The sequence below is a fragment of the Marmota flaviventris genome, chromosome 17, assembly GCF_047511675.1.
Source record: "Marmota flaviventris isolate mMarFla1 chromosome 17, mMarFla1.hap1, whole genome shotgun sequence".
Taxonomy (NCBI): domain Eukaryota; kingdom Metazoa; phylum Chordata; class Mammalia; order Rodentia; family Sciuridae; genus Marmota; species Marmota flaviventris.
The window spans coordinates 56,176,921-56,197,486 of record NC_092514.1 but is presented as its reverse complement, the minus strand read 5'-3'; the positions used below and the strand labels follow the sequence as shown (position 1 = coordinate 56,197,486).

At 36.3% G+C, this 20,566-nt stretch overlaps 2 protein-coding genes across 2 annotated transcripts in view; one reads left to right on the top strand and one right to left on the bottom strand.

The window, feature by feature from the left end:
- Window positions 1–486: 486 nt before the first annotated feature.
- Zpbp2 (zona pellucida binding protein 2) lies at window positions 487–8,633 on the bottom strand. The gene is made up of 8 exons (XM_027923155.2): window positions 8,581–8,633; window positions 8,375–8,440; window positions 6,186–6,311; window positions 5,304–5,465; window positions 4,489–4,707; window positions 3,724–3,806; window positions 1,512–1,692; window positions 487–614 (listed from the first exon to the last, which is right to left on the bottom strand). The coding sequence occupies exons 1-8, from the start codon at window positions 8,627–8,629 to the stop codon at window positions 487–489; spliced, it is 1,014 nt and encodes a 337-aa protein (XP_027778956.1). The 5' UTR covers window positions 8,630–8,633.
- Window positions 8,634–12,236: 3,603 nt separating this feature from the next.
- The window catches only part of Ikzf3 (IKAROS family zinc finger 3), a 91,053-nt gene continuing 82,723 nt past the window's right edge, over window positions 12,237–20,566 (top strand). Inside the window, exon 1 of the mRNA XM_027923143.3 lies at window positions 12,237–12,651. Coding sequence (XP_027778944.1) covers window positions 12,645–12,651 — 7 coding nt within the window. The 5' untranslated portion in view covers window positions 12,237–12,644. The remainder of the gene's footprint in view (window positions 12,652–20,566) is intronic.

The window sequence follows — 20,566 nt, the reverse complement described above, 5'->3', positions numbered from 1 at the left end:
TTCTGTAAATCAAAGCCTATACTAAAAAATTAAGTCTATTAATTATAAAATAAAAGCAAAATGACTAAAATAAGTAATATTTTGGTTCTAATTACAAAGGTTATATACATGCCTTTACATAAGAGTGATTTCAAACAAATTAATATACAGACAATATAAAAATTTTATTATGTTATACTTTGCTACTCTTCTTGACCTCAATATATTCTTAGGTACAGAGCAACAGATTGTTTGTAAACAACAAAACATATTTCATTAAAAATCATCCACTAATACTTGAACTGTCCTTTGTACACTGGAGATACTGGATTAAATGATTTCTTAGAAATGCCATGCCAATTATTATTTTTTTGTTTCTACAATGTATGTTATCCAATGTTTTGGTCTTACTGATCTTATTTCATAGAGCTATCTATGATGCTCTGTGATGTGAACAAATCATCTTATGTCCCCTACTTCTGCAAGCAAGTAACAAAGCTTCCACCTCTAGTCATCGCCTGGCTGGTTTTTGTTTGAAGTTTCTGGGCAAGACTTAGCTCCATATACCTGGGTAGAAGCACATATCTGACAAGAAACATCAACATCAGGACTGAAAGTCCCAGGGCTACAAACCACTGCAAAAGAAAACACATGGAAGAGAGCATTATAATTTACAGATATTTTATATCAATAATATAAATCTGCCTTCAATATCATACCATTTCTATATCTATAATACACTTGTTCAGCCAATTAAATTGTAATATGATCTTTTGTTTATTTATTTTTTAGTTGTAGTTGGACACAATGCCTTTATTTTACTTATTTATTTTTATGTGGTGCTGAGGATCGAACCCAGAGCCTCCCACATGTTGGGCAAGCGCTCTACCACTGAGCACAACCCCAGCCCAATATGACAATCTTAAAGATTTAAGAAAAAGAACCCTATTTTTTCTTTTAGTACTGGCATTTTACAGTATCTTCTGCAGTGCCCCATCTATGAGTTCCTTTTTCCAGTTTTCTATTCCTATTTCCTATTTCTATGTTTTCTAGGCAAAACCATGTGGTTTTCTTTCATAGTACAGTATCTTAAATCAACACTATAGAAATGTTTTGTAATACAAGAGTATATTAGGAAGAATTAATATACATTAATATAATTGTATTTAGAAAATTTGGGCCTTGACTTTTTACTTCCCTTTTGGTAAATATGTTTCTGAAAGAGAATCGGTGTAGATTCAAATCAGCTGTATATATCAGGCCCACACCTGTAATTCCAGCGACTCTGGAGGCTGAGGCAGGAAGCTCACAAGTTTGAGGTCAGCCTCAGCAATTCGTCAAGGCTTTAAGCAACTTAGTGAAGCCCTGTCTCAAAATAACAAAGAGGGCTGGAGATGTGGCTCAGTGGTAAAGCACTCTTGGGTTCAATCCTGGTACAAAAAAAGATTCAAATAAATTATCCTAATATAATTATTTATCTATTCTTCTGACTATATAACCTAGATATGTAGATATTTATATTTTATAATTACCACAACAACTAGCACAATTGCTGTGTAGACCTTCATCTTTTCCAAAGCCTGGTCGACAGCTATCCATACGTACTACTTGAAAACTGTGGTCCACAAAATGCATAGCTGGTACAGTGTTATTAAGGCGATGATAGAAAGTATACGCTTGGCTCCGAAAAAATTCTTCTATTCTGTCTCTTGCCTAAGATTTAAAAGTATAAGAGAAAAATACAATTACTACACCATGAGCCAATTTGTTCTGCTGTATCAGAGGCAATTAAAAGTAGCATAAACATTCCATGCTTTGTACAACAGGTGAATTCCAAAAAAGTTGTATAAGACTAAAAAGTCTAAAATTAGTCTAGTCTTAACCTTATCAACTATTGTAAATTCATGTGTAAAATGGTTAAGAAAAAATAAAGTTAAAAAAAAACAAACTTAAATTAACCAGGAACCTGTTGGCACACACCTATAATACCAGCGATTCAGGAGGCTGAGGGAGGAAGATCAAAAGTTCAAGGCCAGTTTGGGCAATTCAGTGAGACTTTGTTTCAAAATAAAAAAATATGGGGTAGAGATGTAGCTCAGTGGTAGAGTGCCCCTGGGTTCAAATTCCCAGTACTGCAAAAACAAACAAACTTTCTTGTTTTGAATTACTTGTAACATATCCATTCCTTATGTAGATAACTGGGAGTTCATTATTTCTAATTCTATTTGCTCATATGAAAAAAAAAACCTAGAACAATGTAAAATGGAAACAAAGACTTCTCTCTAACCAGCATCACAAACTAATAATGTAAATTTTGTGTTATTTCTTGAGTACAGAGTTTAATAACTAATATTAATGGAGTTATGTCTCATAAGTCATACACAACATTAATGATATAGGAATTAGACCAAGAATGGTATAGACTTAGGAACTAGACCAAGAGAATGGGATTTTTAAGACTATGTCCTTAGTCTCTGAGGATGGCAGAGAAAATGAGAGCTGTTATGACTAGAACAGATACAATTTTGGAAGAACTACTGGTTTAACCTAGATTGTGAGGTTATTCTTCAATCTTCAATCTTAATCATCTTTTGGGGGGAAAAAAAACCAGGGATCAATCCTTCAATTATAGATAAAATGCATATTATTCTGGAAACTACATAATATTCCAGATGTACCACTCTAAAAAAATAATAACCTTTTGAAATAGCCAAGAATCTCAATGTCAGTTTAAAAACATTGAAACCAAAAGTCATTACTATGTTATATTTGCTTTGTTGTTGTTGTTTTGGTTTTGTACTGGGGATTGAATCCAGGGGCACTTAACCACTGAGCTACATCACCAACCCTAAATTGTTGAGGCTGGCCTTAAACTTGCCTCAGCCTTCTGAGTTATATGTGGCATTGTGTCTGGCTGGTGTATTTTGTTTTTGTTTTAGTAGTGGAGATTGAAGCCAGGGGTGCTTCACCACTGAGCTACATCCTTGGTCTTTTAAATTTTTTACTCTTTTAAAAAATGTTACTTATTTAATTATCTATTTACTTATTTGGTACTGGGGTTTTAGTTCAAGGGCTCTTTACCACTGAGCTACATCCCAGCTCTTTTTATTTTTGGGGATAGGTTCTCATTAAGTTGCTTAGGACCTCAAACTTGCTAATCTCCCACCTCAGCTTCCTGAATTGCTGGGATTACAGGTGTGCACCACCATGCCCAGCCTTTTTGTTTTTATTTTGAGACAGGGTCTTTCTAAGTTTCTTAGGGCCTTACTAAATTGCTGAGGCTGGCCTCAAACTTGTGATCTTCCTGCCTCAGCCTCCTAAATTGCTGGGATTATAGGTATGAGCTACCCCACTCAGCTACATATATATTTTAAAATAATAATTTAAATATATTTCTTACAAATGTTTTACTAAGGATAAACATTCACAACATGAATAAATACACACACATATATTATATATTTTTTTCCCAGTACTGGGGCTTGAACCAAGAGGCACTATACCACTGAACTACATCCTCAACTTTGTTTTTTTGACACAGGGCCTCAGTAAGTTGCCAAAGCTAAGGGCCTCTCTAAATGTTGAGGCTGGCCTTAAACTTGAGATCCTTGAACTTGAGATCCTCCTTCTTCAGCCTCTCACGTAACTGGGATTACCAGCATATACCACTGTGCCAGGCTTACAAAATTTTTAAATAGCTTTACTGACTATTCAAGTTCTTTTTCCTTGTGATGAATTTCTCACCTTGAGGATATTACGATTAGTGATATCTTCACAGTCAACACTATCATTGCATGCACTTTTCCACCCTGGAGCAAAAGGATCAACTGGGGAGGAAAACACGATAGGTTCACAAAAGGATTCTAAACGGTTCCAAACATTTCAATAAAGCCCCAAGTACTTTATTTAGTATGCAAGCCCATGTTCACTTCATCTAGCTATCTAGTCCTAGTAGTAAAGTTAGATGTACAATTTGAATAATTTATACATTATGACTTTACTCCATCTGGGGGCTAATGGAAGTAACTACAAGGCTTTAAAACAGGGGGAAAAAAATGGGCTGGGTTTGTGGCTCAGTGGGAGGCGCTGGGTTTGAGCCTCAGCACCACATCAAAATAAATAAATAAAAATAAAGGTATTGTGTCCAACTACAAGTAAAAAAATTTTTAAAAATAGGAAAAAAAAGCCTGTGTTTGGTTACTCCCTGTTATTAAATGCTCAAAAATACAATTAAAAATTCTATAAGAAGTTACAAATAAAATATTATATAATTAAACGCTATGATAATTAATTGATATTGACTTCTAAATTACAAGCAAAAATATATCATATTTGAAGGTAAATAACTTGTATGCTAATTTTTAAAACCATAACCAGGCAACAATATATTTTAGTGTTTAACAAATATTTAAAACTCATTATTTATAAGATATTTCATATTCATGCAATAATTAATCATTCAGGACTAAACTCATAAAATTAAAGAAATGTTTTAAAATTTGTTTTTACCTCGAAAAGCTATGAACAGCTCATGTAAAAGGCTATGTTCTGGAATTTTAACAAAATGGCATTTATATGATGGTTCTACAACATGGCACAACAAATCAGAGATCAAATTATCCAAGATTTTCCTCAGCACTCTAAAGAGCAGGTCATTATATCTTCCTACACAGGACTTTGTAGTAAAACGTACAGCCATCTGATATGAATAATCAGGTTCCCGATAGGCTTTGAAAAAAGATGAGAATGAAAACAATTGTGCCTAGCATTAATTGTTCTATCAAACATTTTTCAAATAACATGTAATATTAAATCCCATCAATATTGCAAATAAACATAGAAACCTTATCTAGTAAAATGCTTTAACAATTTGTCCTCACAAAACATATAAAACGAATAATTTTACTGAAAAAAGTGTTATTTTCATCTGATATTTATCTACTTAGAAGAAGAAAAATGGCTTCTGTGGGTTGCCTATATAGATAAGAGCATCAAGAAAAAAAAAAGATTGCTTTTGGGGAGGGTCTTCATTTGCAGAAAGTATCATTGCTGTTATAGAATTGAATATCAGTTTTTAAATTACCTGGAAAAATACCTGGATAAAGTAGTTTGTACTTACATACCTAGGTAGTAGAAAGTAGGGAGTTAAAAGAGAGTTATTTAGGATAAACTTGTTAATTTGAGTTTACCTAATTAAACACACCTCAAAATATCCATAAATCATAATGATTACCTATACCAGATTCATTTTCACTAAATGAAGAAGTCTTATACTTAATTCTGATTCAAACTAAATATATAAATTGAAATGTGCTCATTCTCACCAAAGATCATAAATTCATATCTCCTCTTTATTGTAGTTTCTTCTTGGATTTCTGCTTTGACAGTCTTATAAGAAAGAGTACATGAATAAAGTCCAGACAAAGGCTCCAGAAAATCTCTCACCATTAGCTTTCCCGTTTCTGTTATACTTATTCGACTATTGTCTATGCAGAAATAGTAAATTATTTGGTTATTTAACAGATAACAATCAAAAGTTATTTAGTAAATTTGGGTTACAAATAGACACAGACACTTAAAAAAACTAATGGTTTATTTGAACTCCAAGAATCTAACAAAATCTTAATTCTATCATATTACTCTATGAAAAGCCACATAAGTAGTACACTTTTGAAATGAAATGTATATTGGTTTACTTTGATTCACTTCTTCGCATCTAGTTTCAATTAGTTTATGCCAGTAATTCAGTAAATGAAATATAATTTCTTCACATAAGCCAAATTAATTAATAATACTTATATCCAAAGGCACTCTTCTAACATCATGAAAAATTACCTATTAAATATCTCATCTCATATTACTGGTGGTACAAAGATAAAATAAAGATATTTGAATGAATATAGCTCAGAAGTAGGATACAAAATTAACTGCTTCAAGGGCTGTTGATGTAACTTAGTGAAAGAGCATTGCCTAGCATGTATAAAGGCCCTGGATTCAATTTCCAACACCATGAAAAATAAGAAAAAAAATACTGTTTCAGATTTTGGAGAAATTAAGGCATAGACTAACATATGACACTATTTATCCAAGTGTAGGGCAAGGTAAAAACTGTAGTCAAAACTAAATTTATTCTTTTCAATAAATGACAGTGCTTTTTAAAAACAATGTTCACATCATTAAAATTATATTAAAATCAAATAATTTACCTGTTAATGTCTTTTCCTTTGGCCCAATCCATAAGTAGGTGGGATCCACTGTTTCTGTATTAGCACGATTCAAATCCATACAGATAAGGACTGGGCTATTTTGATGTAATTTTACATATATTTTCACTGTGACAAAATAAAATAATGTATAACTACATTATATAGCAAAACTACAAAATACACTCATACCAAGGATACTAATTTGTTCTTTTTTAAGTCCTTTTTTTTTTTTTTTAAATTTGAGACAGTTATCTCCCTAAGTTGCTTAGGGCCCTCACTAAGTTGCTGAGACTGGCTTTGAACTTGCCATCCTCCTGCTTCACCCTCCTGAGCTGTGGAATTACAGCTGTGGGCCTCCATGCCTGGTGGTTTCAGACTTTTAAAAATCAATGATTATAAAGTTGGCACAGTGGCACAGGCCTGTAATCCCAGCAATTTGGGAGGCTGAGAAATTAGGATTCAGAGTTCAAAGGCAGTCTCAGCAGATTAGCTAGGCACTTAGCATTTTAAATTAGTATTTTAAATAAAATACTAAAAAGGGCTGGGGATGTGGCTCAGTGGTTAACCACCACCCTTGGGTTCGATCCCAGTACCAAAAAAAAAAAAAAAAAAATCAGTGATTATAGCATTTAGGATGGTACTCTGAATTTCTCCTTGCTTCTCATGGTAAGTTTTAACAACTCTATAGACTGTTAGGGCCATGATATTCTTATTCTATTTACATAAGACATTTAGAAAGTCATTTGGATGTACAGGTTCAGAACTCACTGAAATCATAAAAATTTTTTAGGGCACTGTGGATTGAACTCAGGGCTCTCTACCGCTGAGCTACATCCCCAGTCCTTTTTACTTTTGAGGCAGGGTTTTGCTAAATTGCCCAGTCTGGGCTTGAACTTGTAACCCTCCTGCCTCAGTCTCTTCAGTGCTGGGATTACAGCACACATGGATCACCACACATTGCTGCTCAAATAATTTTTTCAGGGCTAGGGGTGCAGTACCAGGGATTGAACCCAGAGGCGATTAACCACTGAGCCATATCCCCAGCCCATTTATTTTTTTGTTTTGAGACAGTGTCTCCCTAAGTTGCTTAGGGCCTTGTTAAGTTGCTGAGGCTGGCTTTGAATTTGTGAACGTCCTGCCTCAGCGTGCACCACCATACTGGGCTAAAATCATAATTTTTTAAGGGATAATGGAATCAATTTAAAGTCCAGAGAAAGCCTTGAATTCACTGCAAAATTATTTTAAAGATATCATTTCTAAGGGACACCTGGTATTTCACTGTAAATTTCCTTTGTTGGGCACAGTAATTAAGCCCATAGGAAGCATTCTAGGACAGTGTTCTGCAATTATGTTTTTTGCTTGTTTCTTTTGCTTTTCTTTTGTATTGGGGATGGAACCCAGGTGCACTTAACCACTGAGCCACATCCCCAAACTCTTTTTATATTTTATTTAGAGACAGGTCTTGATAAGTTGCTGAGGTTGGCTATGAACTCATGATCCTCCTGCCCCAGTCTCCCGATAACAGGCGTGTGCCACCAGGCCCCGCAGCAATTACGCATTTTGATTCAGATAATATGACAGTATGCTTGGAATTCAGTCCCACAAGATATTAATTTTAAAGCCTATTGAATGCCAGGCCCTGAATATATAAAGGCATTATCCTATAATTTGGTGGTAGTGGTGGTGTTGAGGGAGAGGGTTCAAACATGACATACTGTGAACAGGCCCAGTTATCTCAAAGTAGCTGGGTGACTAGCTTTCCTTGGGGAGTATGGTAAAGTTACACCACAGTGAATAACATTTGAGTTAATCCCTTAATGGATGAATAGGAGATCTACTTAACAAGGGGAGGGACGACAGACAGAGCGACTTCCAGCCCAGGAAATCACCCCTGTGGGTGGGGTTCCCACGTTGCAAAGCAGCAGAACCATTTGGAAGTGAGATGCCATCGCAGCAAGAGATCTGCGTTGAATCCTGGCTCCTTAAGAGCTGTGCGGCTCTAGGCAAGGCGATACAACTAGCTAGGGTCGCTGTTCAGGATGAAAAGATGCAATCTTCACGAACTGCAGGGCACAGGGCAGATGCACAGTGCACGTTCGCACCCTTTTCCTCTGCGGGAACAACCCCAGCAGGTCCATGGCATCCTGGACTTTTCTGAAAGGCCGTCCGTGAGAAGAGGTCCTTATTACCTGGGTGTCCTATCTTGCCAAAAACGAAGCCTTTCTTATTGAGTAAGGATGAACGCTGGCATCCAACTGCGGAGGAAAGAAACCACTGACTTTTTAGTTAGATAAGGAGCCAGGGCTCAGAGTGGGACAGGGTAGGGCGAAACCAAGGAGGCAGGACTGGGAACCTCGGGAAGAGAGACTTGGGGGCACGGTGGGACAATTCACACCTCCTGTGAGGTACCAGAGCACCGCAGAGAGAAGGGCCCACGCTTGCATCACGGCTCAGGGGCTAAAGTGGCGGGAGGCGTCGACAGATGGGCTCCTTCCTACCTCAGCCCCTGCCCAGTACCTTCCCATCGCTCCGCCACGCAGCGGAGCAAACGGCCTGTGTCGCCGACTCTACCCGTCCGTCGCTACCGCGGAAGCAGCCCCCACCGGAAGACGCGTGCGTGCTCCAAGCGCGCGTGCGCGGGGCGGGGCGAGTGAGCTGGAGGAGAGCTCCCCGCCCCTGGCGCACGTGCGGCGGCGGCGGCGGTCGTGCTGCCCTTCGCGCCTCGTGTCGGCGCCATTTTCCCGCGCTCTCGGCTCCCAAGCGAAGACGAGAGCGAGGAAAACGAATTCAGGGCTCTGCGGGCTGGGGATTTCCGTAGACTGAGGACCATCACATGAGGACCAGAGGAAGGGAGAAGCTTGGGAGAATTAATTTCTCACTCTCTCTCTCTCTCTCTCTCTCACACACACACACACACACACACACACACACAAAACAGCTTCCCGCGTAGGAATTTCATGTGCCCCTTTCCCCATGAACTGCGTCTGCAACTCTGCGTCCAGTCTCCTTCAAAATCACTACCAGTGATTCCCTAACTGCTTTCTGTCCACAAAACCAAGACCTGGAAGAAACACTAGTGCACCAAGGCGCCTCCAGGCCTTTCCCTACACAGTAACGTTGACTCTTGGTTTTCAGCTTCAAGTAGGAGATGGGGTGGAGATAGCCCCCCCCCCCCCCCCCCCCCCCGCCTCCTGCGCATTAATTGGGAAGTAACTTTAAGAAAATGGGCCCAATCTGAAAGTCACGAGCCCAAACTGTGCTTTTCCGGAGGGGATGGATGATAAGTCAATACCAGAGAGTGCCACCACAGATGGCGCCCACGTCGTCCATGGTTCCTTCTTGCCTACTAGGTTTGTGGCCCGAAAGGCCCTATGTGTTATCTACTTCTTAGCAGCGGGACGCCACCCTCAGTAGTGGTTTTGAGTAGGTAGAGAGCCCAAGGTTCAGACAGGGTGCAGAATGGTTATTTTGGGTGAGATCAAGAGTTTTCAGTTTTATTTCCCTAGAGCCGAGTCAGTATTTGGACTCTCTCAGACGGTCCAGGAGCAACCTTTGTCAGTAATTTCATTTTTAGTCACTGTTAATTTTGCCTACATAGACTAAGCCATGAAATGTGATTCAATGAGTCAGATCCACCCATTGTCAGTTGCCGTGTCTAGATTCATGGTTTAGTCTCAACTGTTCCCTTTTTAAGGTGATGATGATGAAGACAAATTTAGGTATTCGGTTCCCTAGAAGTTTGTCATTCCAGTTTTAATCAAACATTATATATCCACAGTGTTTTACTGACTTGCCACTTACCATAAAGTAATTGATCTTGTGATATCCATGCAATACAGGGTGGCTCTGCTAAGTCTTCTTCAAATGTGTGCTAGTTGTCTGTTGAAAGTACCCATCCACTCTTTTAAAATAAACTTATTTTAGAGGTTTTCCATTTACTGAAAAATTGCAAAGATAGTGTAGGATTTTCATGTATCCTCACCCAGTTTTTCCTGTTATTTGACATCTTCCATTAGTATAGTATATTTCCACACAATAAATCAATACATTACTATTAACTGAAGTTTATGGTTGATTCAGATATCCTTAGTTTTTAACCTCAGTGTTTCTGATCCAGGGGCCCATTCAGGATCTCACACTACATTCAGTGTCATGTCCCCTTAGATTTTCCTTTGCTCTGACAGTTTCTCAGACTTTTCTTGTTTTTGATGACCTTGACCTGGACTTAAGTGATCAAGTATTTTGTAGAAAGCCTCTATTAGAAATTGTCTGATGTTTTTCTTATTAGACTAGGATTGTGGGGTTTTGAGAGGAAGACCACAGAGGTAAAATTATGTGACATTACATCTTATCAAGGATACATACTGTAACCTGCCTTACCACTGTTGATGTTAACCTTGATTGCCTGGCAAAGGTAGGGTTTTGTCAGTTTTTTCCACTAAAAAATTACCCCCTGGGCTGGGGTTATGGCTCAGAGGTAGAGCGCTTGCCTAGCATGTGTGAGGCACTGGGTTTGATCCTTAGCACCACATAAAAATAAAATAAAGGTATTGTATCCACCTACAACTAAAAATGTTTTTTTTTTTTTTTAAAGTTACTCCCTTTCCCCTTTCTGTTATTTTTGGAAAGAAGACACTATGTGCAGGCTACACTTAAAGAGTGGGATTTATGCTCCACCTTGAGGATGCAGTAGCTACATAAATTATTTTATCCATTTTTTATCCTTTAAATATACTGTATAGTCTAAAATACTCAATACTTAACTAAATGTTTACAGAGTAGCCGTGCATTCCATTGTTAGATAGCAAGAACACTGTTATAGATGATAATAAAAGTTTCTTTGTAACTTTTTAATAACCAAATAACAATTCATCCTGACACCATCCCTGTGAAAGTTTACAGTTCCTCTTCTGCTAATTTTGATGTGCTATTTTTTGCTTTTAGAAACTAACAAACAACAAATTTCCCCTTTCAGTACTAAAATTAAACCTAGTGTTTAGAGTATTTCTCTGAAATTGATATTATCCTGCAGAACTCCAACTCATAACTATAGAGATGCTACTGTGATGCTGTGATCTTAAAGCAAGTACAAGTTAGATGCTTAGTTTTAAAAAATTAAAAATATATAAATAGTGCAGACCATCTATACCAAGGGGCTATTTAAACAAATTCATAAGCATACAGTATGTATATTTTAACTCCTAAACATGAGTTTCTTTTGATATGGTTAGCTAATGTAAAAATCCTCAACTTTAAGTCTCAAATATATTTTTAATATTTATTTTTTAGTTATAGGTGGACACAATATCCTTATTTTATTTTTATGTGATGCTGAGGATTGAACCCAGTGCCTTACGCATGGTAGGCAAGGCTCTACCTCTGAGCCACAACCCCAGCCCTCAAATATATTTGTATATTGCAACAATATGATTTTCTACCAAGGATGGCAGTGGAATCATTTGTATATTGTCCACTCAACACATTGGGGATCATTGTTAGTACTCACCTAAATAATGTCCCTTAAGATCTTGGTGAGTGGTTAAAGTTACCTTTTATTTTTAAAGTTTTATTATTTTCCATAAAGGCATTCTTAATATGCAACAGTGGAACACATTACTACTCTAAGGGAGAGGAAAAGGAAAAAGGAAACTTCCCTTTTCTTCTCCCTACAGTCAGATATATGCTTTATATCTATAAAGTGGGGAGGATGTTGGGGAAAAATATTGAATGGTATCTCTGTGAACTAACATCTTTCAGTTAGTTTTACTATCTCACCACTCCCTCTTCACTTTCTTTACTTAGTTTTCTGATACATTATATATGTATTTTTGAAAGTGTCCTATTTAGGAGGAGGCAGGATAGTAGAAAATAAATATGTATAAGTATTTTATGAGTAATGGCAAACAAACCAAATAGTTCCCAGAAAGGAAAACAAAGTTCTCAGTGAGGGTTTTTTTTAAGCTATCATCCCTGCATCTAGACAAAAATAAATAAATAAATTTGGGTCTTTCAATTTAAAACACAACCTCTGTGAACTTGAGCTGGCTAAGAAAGCAAAGCAGACACCCTCTCCATGTGACTTTACTCTCTCGTCCGTTATCCTTCAAAAATAGACGTTCTGAGACATTCACAGATGCGCTACTTCCATGCTATCGGGGTTCCTCAAGTTTGTCGTTCAAAACCGGCTGAAGGTGCGGAAACCTACGGCGCTCGGCGGTGAACTCGAGCGTCCTTTAAAGTCACCGCCAGCCAGCGCCGCTGTAACCCAGCGCACCACCGACTGGGTCGCTGGCTCCGGGGGCCCCTTCAATCTGCGCCGACGCGGCGGCCAGATCCCGGGGACTCCCCGAGTCAGGAATCTCCCGCCAGCTGCGTGCTGCGTCCCGGCGACGGCAGGAGCACGTGGAGCGGCCGGGCAGCGAGAGCGGCTGCTCCAGACCAGCGGAGCCCGGCGGCGACATGGAAGGTGAGCCCCCAGCACACTTTTCTTGAAGGGTCTTTGAGGAGCTCTGCGGGTGCACGCGGCAAAGTTCCTTCTGAATCTCGGTTTTGCTTCCAGTTATTTATTTTGTCAAAAGTAAATGTGAAGTATTTCAGAGGGCAAAGCGTGTCAGTTCTCATACATTCCCTCCCCCAACTTTGAAAAGTTATAACTTCTCCGCATTTGTTTCTTATGGGTTGTCAGACTCGAGGGGTCAGTGCTAAGTTTGCAGAGGAAGAACATTTATGGGTCGTCCCTGAATTAGCAACAGACCTGGGGTAGAATAGAGCTTTGGGACGTTTCTTCTTCGTCCTTGGTCTCAATGTCCATTGTAATTAGGCTGATCGGAGTGACTTGTTCTGAATACAGAGACTACTTTTTTCTTCTGTTATATGGAAAAGGTCCATTTTAAAGTTATTGTCACTTGAAGTTTATTTGGAATTCTATCTTCTAATGAACCCTTATTTTACCCAAAGCACAAATCAGGTTCACAATAAGAGTTTCATTTGAATTGACTTGGAAGTCATAAAAGTATCCTTCCTGCTTAAAAAAAAAATAGTAAGTACTTCCTTGGGGTAACGAAAATTACACACTGCTATTGTAGACTCTTCAATAGTCTTTTCACCAAAAGTTTGAAAGTGGCAGATGTGTCTCAACTTGGGGGAAGAGGCTTATTTAGAAAAGGAGAATTTTAAAAAGTATTTATTCTGTTTAAAACTGAAATATTGACACAACTAATTGAAAGTTATATGAGTAAATATGAGCATCATGGATATTTTCTTCGTAATAATCAAAGGATCTCTTATTGATAATGAACCTTGATCTTTGGCAGCTTTATTCTAGAGCATGTGAAATTATGAAAATATGATTATATAGTTTGGGACATAGATAAATATGGTAAAGCTTTGTTTCACAATATGATTAAATGTAATAATACAGTCCTAAGTCATCAAATCCAGTACATGGATTTGCTTATGAAACTTTTTTACTGCCTTGGTCCACATAAACATTTTTTCTCTAAACAAATGCCAAATGATATAATTCAATGAACAGAATTATTTATTAAATAAAAACTCTTAAATAATCATTATGGAATAATGCTTCAAATGTTTTCTTGTGAAAATCTTTATGCTTTTAATTTTTGATATCAGGGTTTAGAAAATTACTTAAAAACTTTTGCACTATGAACATTTAAATAATGGTTTATGAAGTGTAATTTTAGCATGTAAAGGTTTCATTGGCCAAGAACAGTTAAAAAAAAAAAAGTTGGGTTGCTGTATTCTATGGGAAAAAGAATTTTAAAAGCTCTCATGCTTTAATTATTACAAATAATTAATTTGTTTTTGTGAAGTTATAAATCAGTACTCCACTACAGTTTTTCCTAGTTTTAATCATATCATTTATCAAGAATAAATATATAAAATTGTGTAAATCCATAGAAACTGGAGTGTTTCTCTATAAATGTTATTGCTGAATTCATTTATTCAATGTGAAATAAAGAACCTAAACTACATGGTGTGTTTTAGGATACTGGTGTCCTAGCAGACTTTTAGGTAAACCTGATAAAGATTTTCTGAAGAGGAAAGGAATGTGTAAAATTTAATTCAGAATATATAGACTGTAAGTGAAAAAAGAGAATATGGATCAGTGGTTTTAAAAGGTTATGAATTTAGATGACTTTAGATTAAATCTATAGGTCCATAGACATAGATGGTGTATAGTATGCTTACTGCAAAAACTTAAACATTTAATAAAAAAATAAAATATGATGATGTGTTTAGCTATTCTAACAGCAGGTCCTTGAGAACAGAGTAGTTGATGTAGTAAAGCATCTAGTTTCACTATAGTCACCCAAGATTGACTAATCTGTCTCATGTTTTTGACATTTAAATATTTTTATATCTTGATATTTTGGGTTCAGTCTAAGAATAGCATTTGACCTATAGCACATACCTTTCTTGGCGATGTAAGGAAGTAGAGTATTTTATGGATTACCTTTATTTTCTGCCTAATTTGAGGGTTGAATTAATATACTGTAGTTTATCGTAAAGTGTAAGACTATATGGTCCATTCTTTTAGTATATAAAATAGCTTTTCATTAATTAATATTTTACTTCATCAACAGAAATTTATTTATTTATTTAAAAATATTTTTTAGTTGTCAATGGACCTTTATTTTATTTATTTATATGTGGTGCTGAGAATTGAACTCATTGCCTCACCCATGCCAGGCAAGCGCTATATCACTGAGCCACAACCCCAGCCCCAGACATTTATTTTTATTGAAACTTTTTATGTTTGAAGATATTGGATGAAATAAGCTTTTGAAATAGAAATCTTGTCATGTAAAAATGAAAAGAGTTAATGCATGTAATAAACCAGGCTTGATAGCCTTTTTCTTTTCTCACAATATGTGACCCTAAATATTTTCTATCCAAAGACTCTTTATGTATCTCTAAATTTTAATATTTGTGTTATAATCTCTTATATTTGGTATGATTGGGAAATGATATGGCCCACAGGATGACTTTCACAGGTAATGATTGGTAGCTTTCTTGGTAGATTTTATTTTAATAATATTGGATCTTTCTGAGTATATTTATTGTACAGCCTTCTGCCTTATAAACAAGGTCCATAACAAATGACATTATCTCAGTGACTCTAGGTCCTTCATCTATTAAGAATGTATTGTTATGCAGTTTGTTCTCACAGGGAGTTTTAAACTATGTAGAACTGAATAACCCTACACTAAATGTTTCTAGGTTATTGTGCAGTTTTATTTTCTCTCTCTCTTGTTATTAGCTTCTGCTTTTGACACATAGATTTTTGTGGTAGACATTTTTCATTTTCAGGTCCCTTTCCATGTTATAGATGGATATAGCCTGCAAATGGTGTTTACTTGCCCCCTACTATAACCATAAAAGTTTTATGGAACCACAATCACATAAGGCCATGAGGTGCTGGTAGAACACAATTTTTCAAAATTTCGATTTGTGTTTCCTATGATTTAATACGCTATTTCACACTTTTATGACTTGTTGATATTTTCACCCCATTCTCTATCTGGTAGTGCCTGCACATCTTTCAAGATTCTGCTCAGGCATTATCATGATGTCCTTCTTATGATGATTTCCCCTGTGCCTTCTATCCAGTCCCTCATCTCCCTTCACTTAGGTTAAGAGCCTCTCCCTTCTTTTTTTAAAAATATTTATTTATTTTAGTTTTAGGTGGACACAGTATCTTCATTTTATTTGTATGTGGTGCTGAGGATCGAACCCAGTGCCTCACGCATGCTAGGCAAGCGCCCTACCACTGAGTCACAACCACAGCCCCGAGAGCCTCTCCCTTCTGTGTCTACCTCTACCACATTGTATTAAAATTATTTATTGATTTAAGCATTTGTTTTTCCTCTGGTCTTTAGGCTTCTGGAAGGAGGGCAGGGACTGTTTTATTTTTGTATGCTCAGTGCCAGGGACAGTTGCTGGTGCATAGAAGATCCCTCAGAGTTTGTTGCATTCAATTAGGAAAATAAAGCTGTAAAATAATTTTCATTATGTTTATCATGATGCATTTTCTCTAAATAATTTTTTTGTGAATAGGATATCGGTGCTAGAGATTTTTTATCACATACTCAGTAATTTTTTAAAGTACTTAAATAAGATAACTGTAAAAAGCTTAAAAATAAAAATGTTACTAATTTTTTTACTACATTGTCACTTAAAACCAAATATCAGTTATTAAATTTACATAAGCAGATTTAAGGATCACATATTAATTCATTAAAATAAATTAGTAAGATATAGATGGCCCACAAAATCAGCATCAAGTTTTCCAGGGATACTTTTTAAATACATTACAGGTTGAGCATCTCTAATCCAAAATCTGAAACTTTTTGGCCAGATAGGGGGTGTGTACTGGGGAATTAAGCCCTGGGGCACTCAACCATATTTTAAGTACTCCTGCATTTTTTAATTTATTTTTTTAGTTGTTGATGGACTTTTATTTTATTTACTTATTTTTATGTGGTGCTGAGATTGAACCAGTGCCTCACATGTGTGAGGCAAGTACTCTACTGCTGAGCCACAACTCCAGCCCCTGCTCCTGCATTTTGACTTCTACAAGTCACATGAGGTTAGGGATGAATGGTTAGGGATTAGCAGTTCATGTGAGAAGTGATGTCTATTTGAGAGAATATTAATTTTTGGTATATCAGAGTAATTTCCTGTCAAAGTAGTCATACAGAATCTGAGGAAATGAACAAAATATCACCCTCACCTACCTATAAACATTGCTTATAGATATGGAGGTACATTACTAATAGAAATTAATTTCTTCCTGTCTGAAAACTGAAATAAATTTTGATAATATTTAACAACTAATCCTTTTTGCTGTCATCTGTCTTTATCTCTGTAATCAACAATCAGTTGACCTCAACTTCTTACACTCATTAATAGTTGATTATATGCCTGTATACACGGTAACTCGTCTCACAGATGTGCTTTAGAGCCTAACTTGATTTAAATTTTCAGTTGATTTTCACATGACATTTTCATTTTAATGCATTGAAAACTATCAATGTATAAATTTATCTTCTGACCTTAAAATAGGACTTTTTTTTGCCAACTCTGGAAAGAGTAAAATTTTATAAATGTGGCTTGAGTAAGATTGTGGATTCTTACTGCTCTTCTCTCTCTTGTGTATATTTGCTCATATAAAATAATTTAACTAAGAATACTACCAATTCTCCTGTTTCTTATATGTAATAATCTAGCTCAGTAAAAGCTCAATTCAGGTGCTTGGAACATGCTTTTATTATCAGTATAATCACTTGCTCACAAACAAGAACATCTTGATTATATATATTATAAATCTTTTAAGTATTTATTATAGGGTTGAGTTCTTATCTGATTTTTGTGTTCAATATTCATTCAGAATTATGTATGTTAAATATCTTCAGTAATTCAACTTTCAAAGTTTACTTACCTTTTTTCCCCACATGTCTGAAAATTGTTTAATTAAAAATTATTCTGGGCCTGGGATGTGGCTTAATTTCAGAGCACTTGCCCAGCATGCATGATTTGATCCCCAGCATCACACACACAAAAGAATTCTGAAATAATAAGGTGAAGCACTTTTTAAGAAAAATATTTTTTTAAGTTGTCAATGGACCTTTATTTTATTTATTTATATGGGGTGTTGAGAATAAAACCCAGTGCCTCACACATGCTAGGCAAGAGCTCTACTATACCACTACAACCCCAGCCCAGGTGAAGCACTTTTAAGTGGTAAATTTTTTTATATGTGTGCATCTTCAATTTGTTCCATATTTGCAAATAAGACAAAATACAGAACTGATAAATGTGTTGAAACTGATGGATAAATCTAAACCTTTTTTGTGTGGTGCTGGGGATTGAACCTAGGGCCTCATGCATGCTAGGCAAGTACTCTCATGCTGAGCTATACACCCATCCCTGAAACTGATGGATATAGCTGCAGTTTTCATCCATAACTCAAACTTTCTAGTTTTTGTTTATTTAAAGTCTTTTTGTTCTCATAGTTTGACTTTTTAATAGTTATTATGTATATTATATGCTTTATCTGTTTATTTATGGTAAATCCATTTAAGATTTCATTTGAAAAAACAAAATGCCTCTTCTATAAAGGTTTTAAACTACTGGTATCAAAACTGTCACTTTCCTGCTAAACAGTCTTTGAAAGTCAGCATGGCTAAGATTCAGCAAGTTTGACAGAATGTATGACTCAATGAAATTAAATCTCTGATCCCTAGAGCTAAACAACAACTTTTGTTACATGAATCCTCTTAGCTCCATTTTGGTACTGTAGATATTATGCTATACCTTTCAAAGTTTGAGAAATAGATGGGCCAGTAGCTTACAAGAAATATTTGTCTAAAGTAATGATGTGCCAATAAATTCAAGGGGGCTAAGAGAGAGAGAAATTATTCATAACTGGTATAAACTACTGGTCCATTACATTTTTTAGTTTGCAAGTCATTTTAGCAGAACAAAAGGATTTATGAAACATCCTAATCAACACACTTCTGCTTGCTACTGTAAAGCAAAACCCCCCAGAATTAATGAGAATATTTTTGTGAGTAGATGAAAGAATTAGGATGAGATAGCATTTTAACATTTTTCATGCATTATAGAAATAAAATTGTAAATCTGACAAACAAAAATTCACTATAAAATAGACTCTTGGCATTTACGAATGTAACCAGCTGTTTTTGACTATTTGTGAATCACCCTGAAAGAACATAGTAATATGTGATAATTTGTAAATGTTGTAGCTTCTATAAAGATTAAGTGGGGGCTGAGGCTGTGGCTCAGTGATAGAACACTTGCCTGGCATGTGTGAGGCACTGGGTTTGATCCTCAGCACCGCATTAAAAAAATAAAATAAAATAAAGATTAAGTGGGATAATGTATATAAAACTCAAATTAGTAGAATTAAGAAACCAGAATTCCCAAGCAAGTACATAGCTTCCAACTATGCCAAGCCAACAGCATGGTATGCACATCTCATTGAAAGGAATTTGGAGTTTCTCAAAGGATTCCGCAGATAACCGTTGCAAACATCAATGACATAATATCCTAATTGCCCCAAACCTAAATAGCTAGAAATTTTAAATCTGATTTGGGGAGGAAGATATAGTCTATACAGTAGGACAAATAATGATTGAACCAGTTGATATTAAAAATTCATCTAGTGTCTATAGAACTTATAGCTACTATTATATTCCATGATACTTGTTGATTGTATGATGGCTTTGAGGACATCATAATTAAACAAGAATTAGGATTAGACACAAAAACAAAACAAAATGTGTTTTTAGCAACGAAACACTCTCTTACACCAGAATCTTATACGGCACAGATGCATGTGTGGTGTTCCAGAGAGAGAGGGGAGGAAGCAAGAGACTATCGATAGGCTTGCATTTCCTCTGCCAAAGATCAGCACCTGTGGTAACCCTCTGGAATCCTAGAGTTCCATAGAATGGTCTGCTGATTCAGACCATTGCATGTTTTTTGTTTTGTTTTGTTTTCCTACTGGTAACCTTATCTAGGCTTTCCTCTCTTGATTTATTTTGAGTATTGGTGCCAGAATGATCCACATAAATATCAAGTTAATCCCCTACTCAAAGCCTATTTTAAGTATTCTTTAGTTGAGCATTGAAGATGCTCCACAGTGTAGCCTTTAGAAACTGTTCCAGCTGAATCCCTCATCCTCAGTGTTGTTATTCTAAACTAGTTGTGGTTCCTTGAACACCGACTTCATATTTTTCTAATCCTGTTCTTCCATTTTAACAAATCCAAAAATGAACTAATTTACTCTTCAAATCAATTTAATCCCCTGGCTTCCCAATGTTAATAGCCAATTGAAATTTTCACCCATTCATTATGGACTATCCCAAATACCATCTCCTTTAGAAAGCCACCCCTCATCCTAGGAAGATTTGTTCCTTTGCTGAAACTTAGTGACATTTTGAGTGTGATGACTACTAGACTCTTGCTCTGATCCAACTCATGTCTTCACGCATGCCAGCAATCAATCTACCACTGAGCCACAACCCCAGCCCCTAAACATGAAGCATTTTTGCATGGTTTTAGTAAACTCTAATTTGTCTAGGATTTGAACTACCAGGTAGGTAAATTGAAGGAGGGTGATTTATTTATGTACTTCTGTTTGTTTAGTTCAGAACCAATACTTTATTATTTTTATTATTATTATTTTTGGTAATGGGGATTGAACCCTAAGGTTCATTACCACTGAGCTACATCCCCAGCCCTTTTTATTTTTTATTTTGAGACAGGGTCTTGCTGAGGCTGGCCTTGAACTTGTGATCCTCCTTCTTCAGCCTCTTAAGTCCCTGGGATTA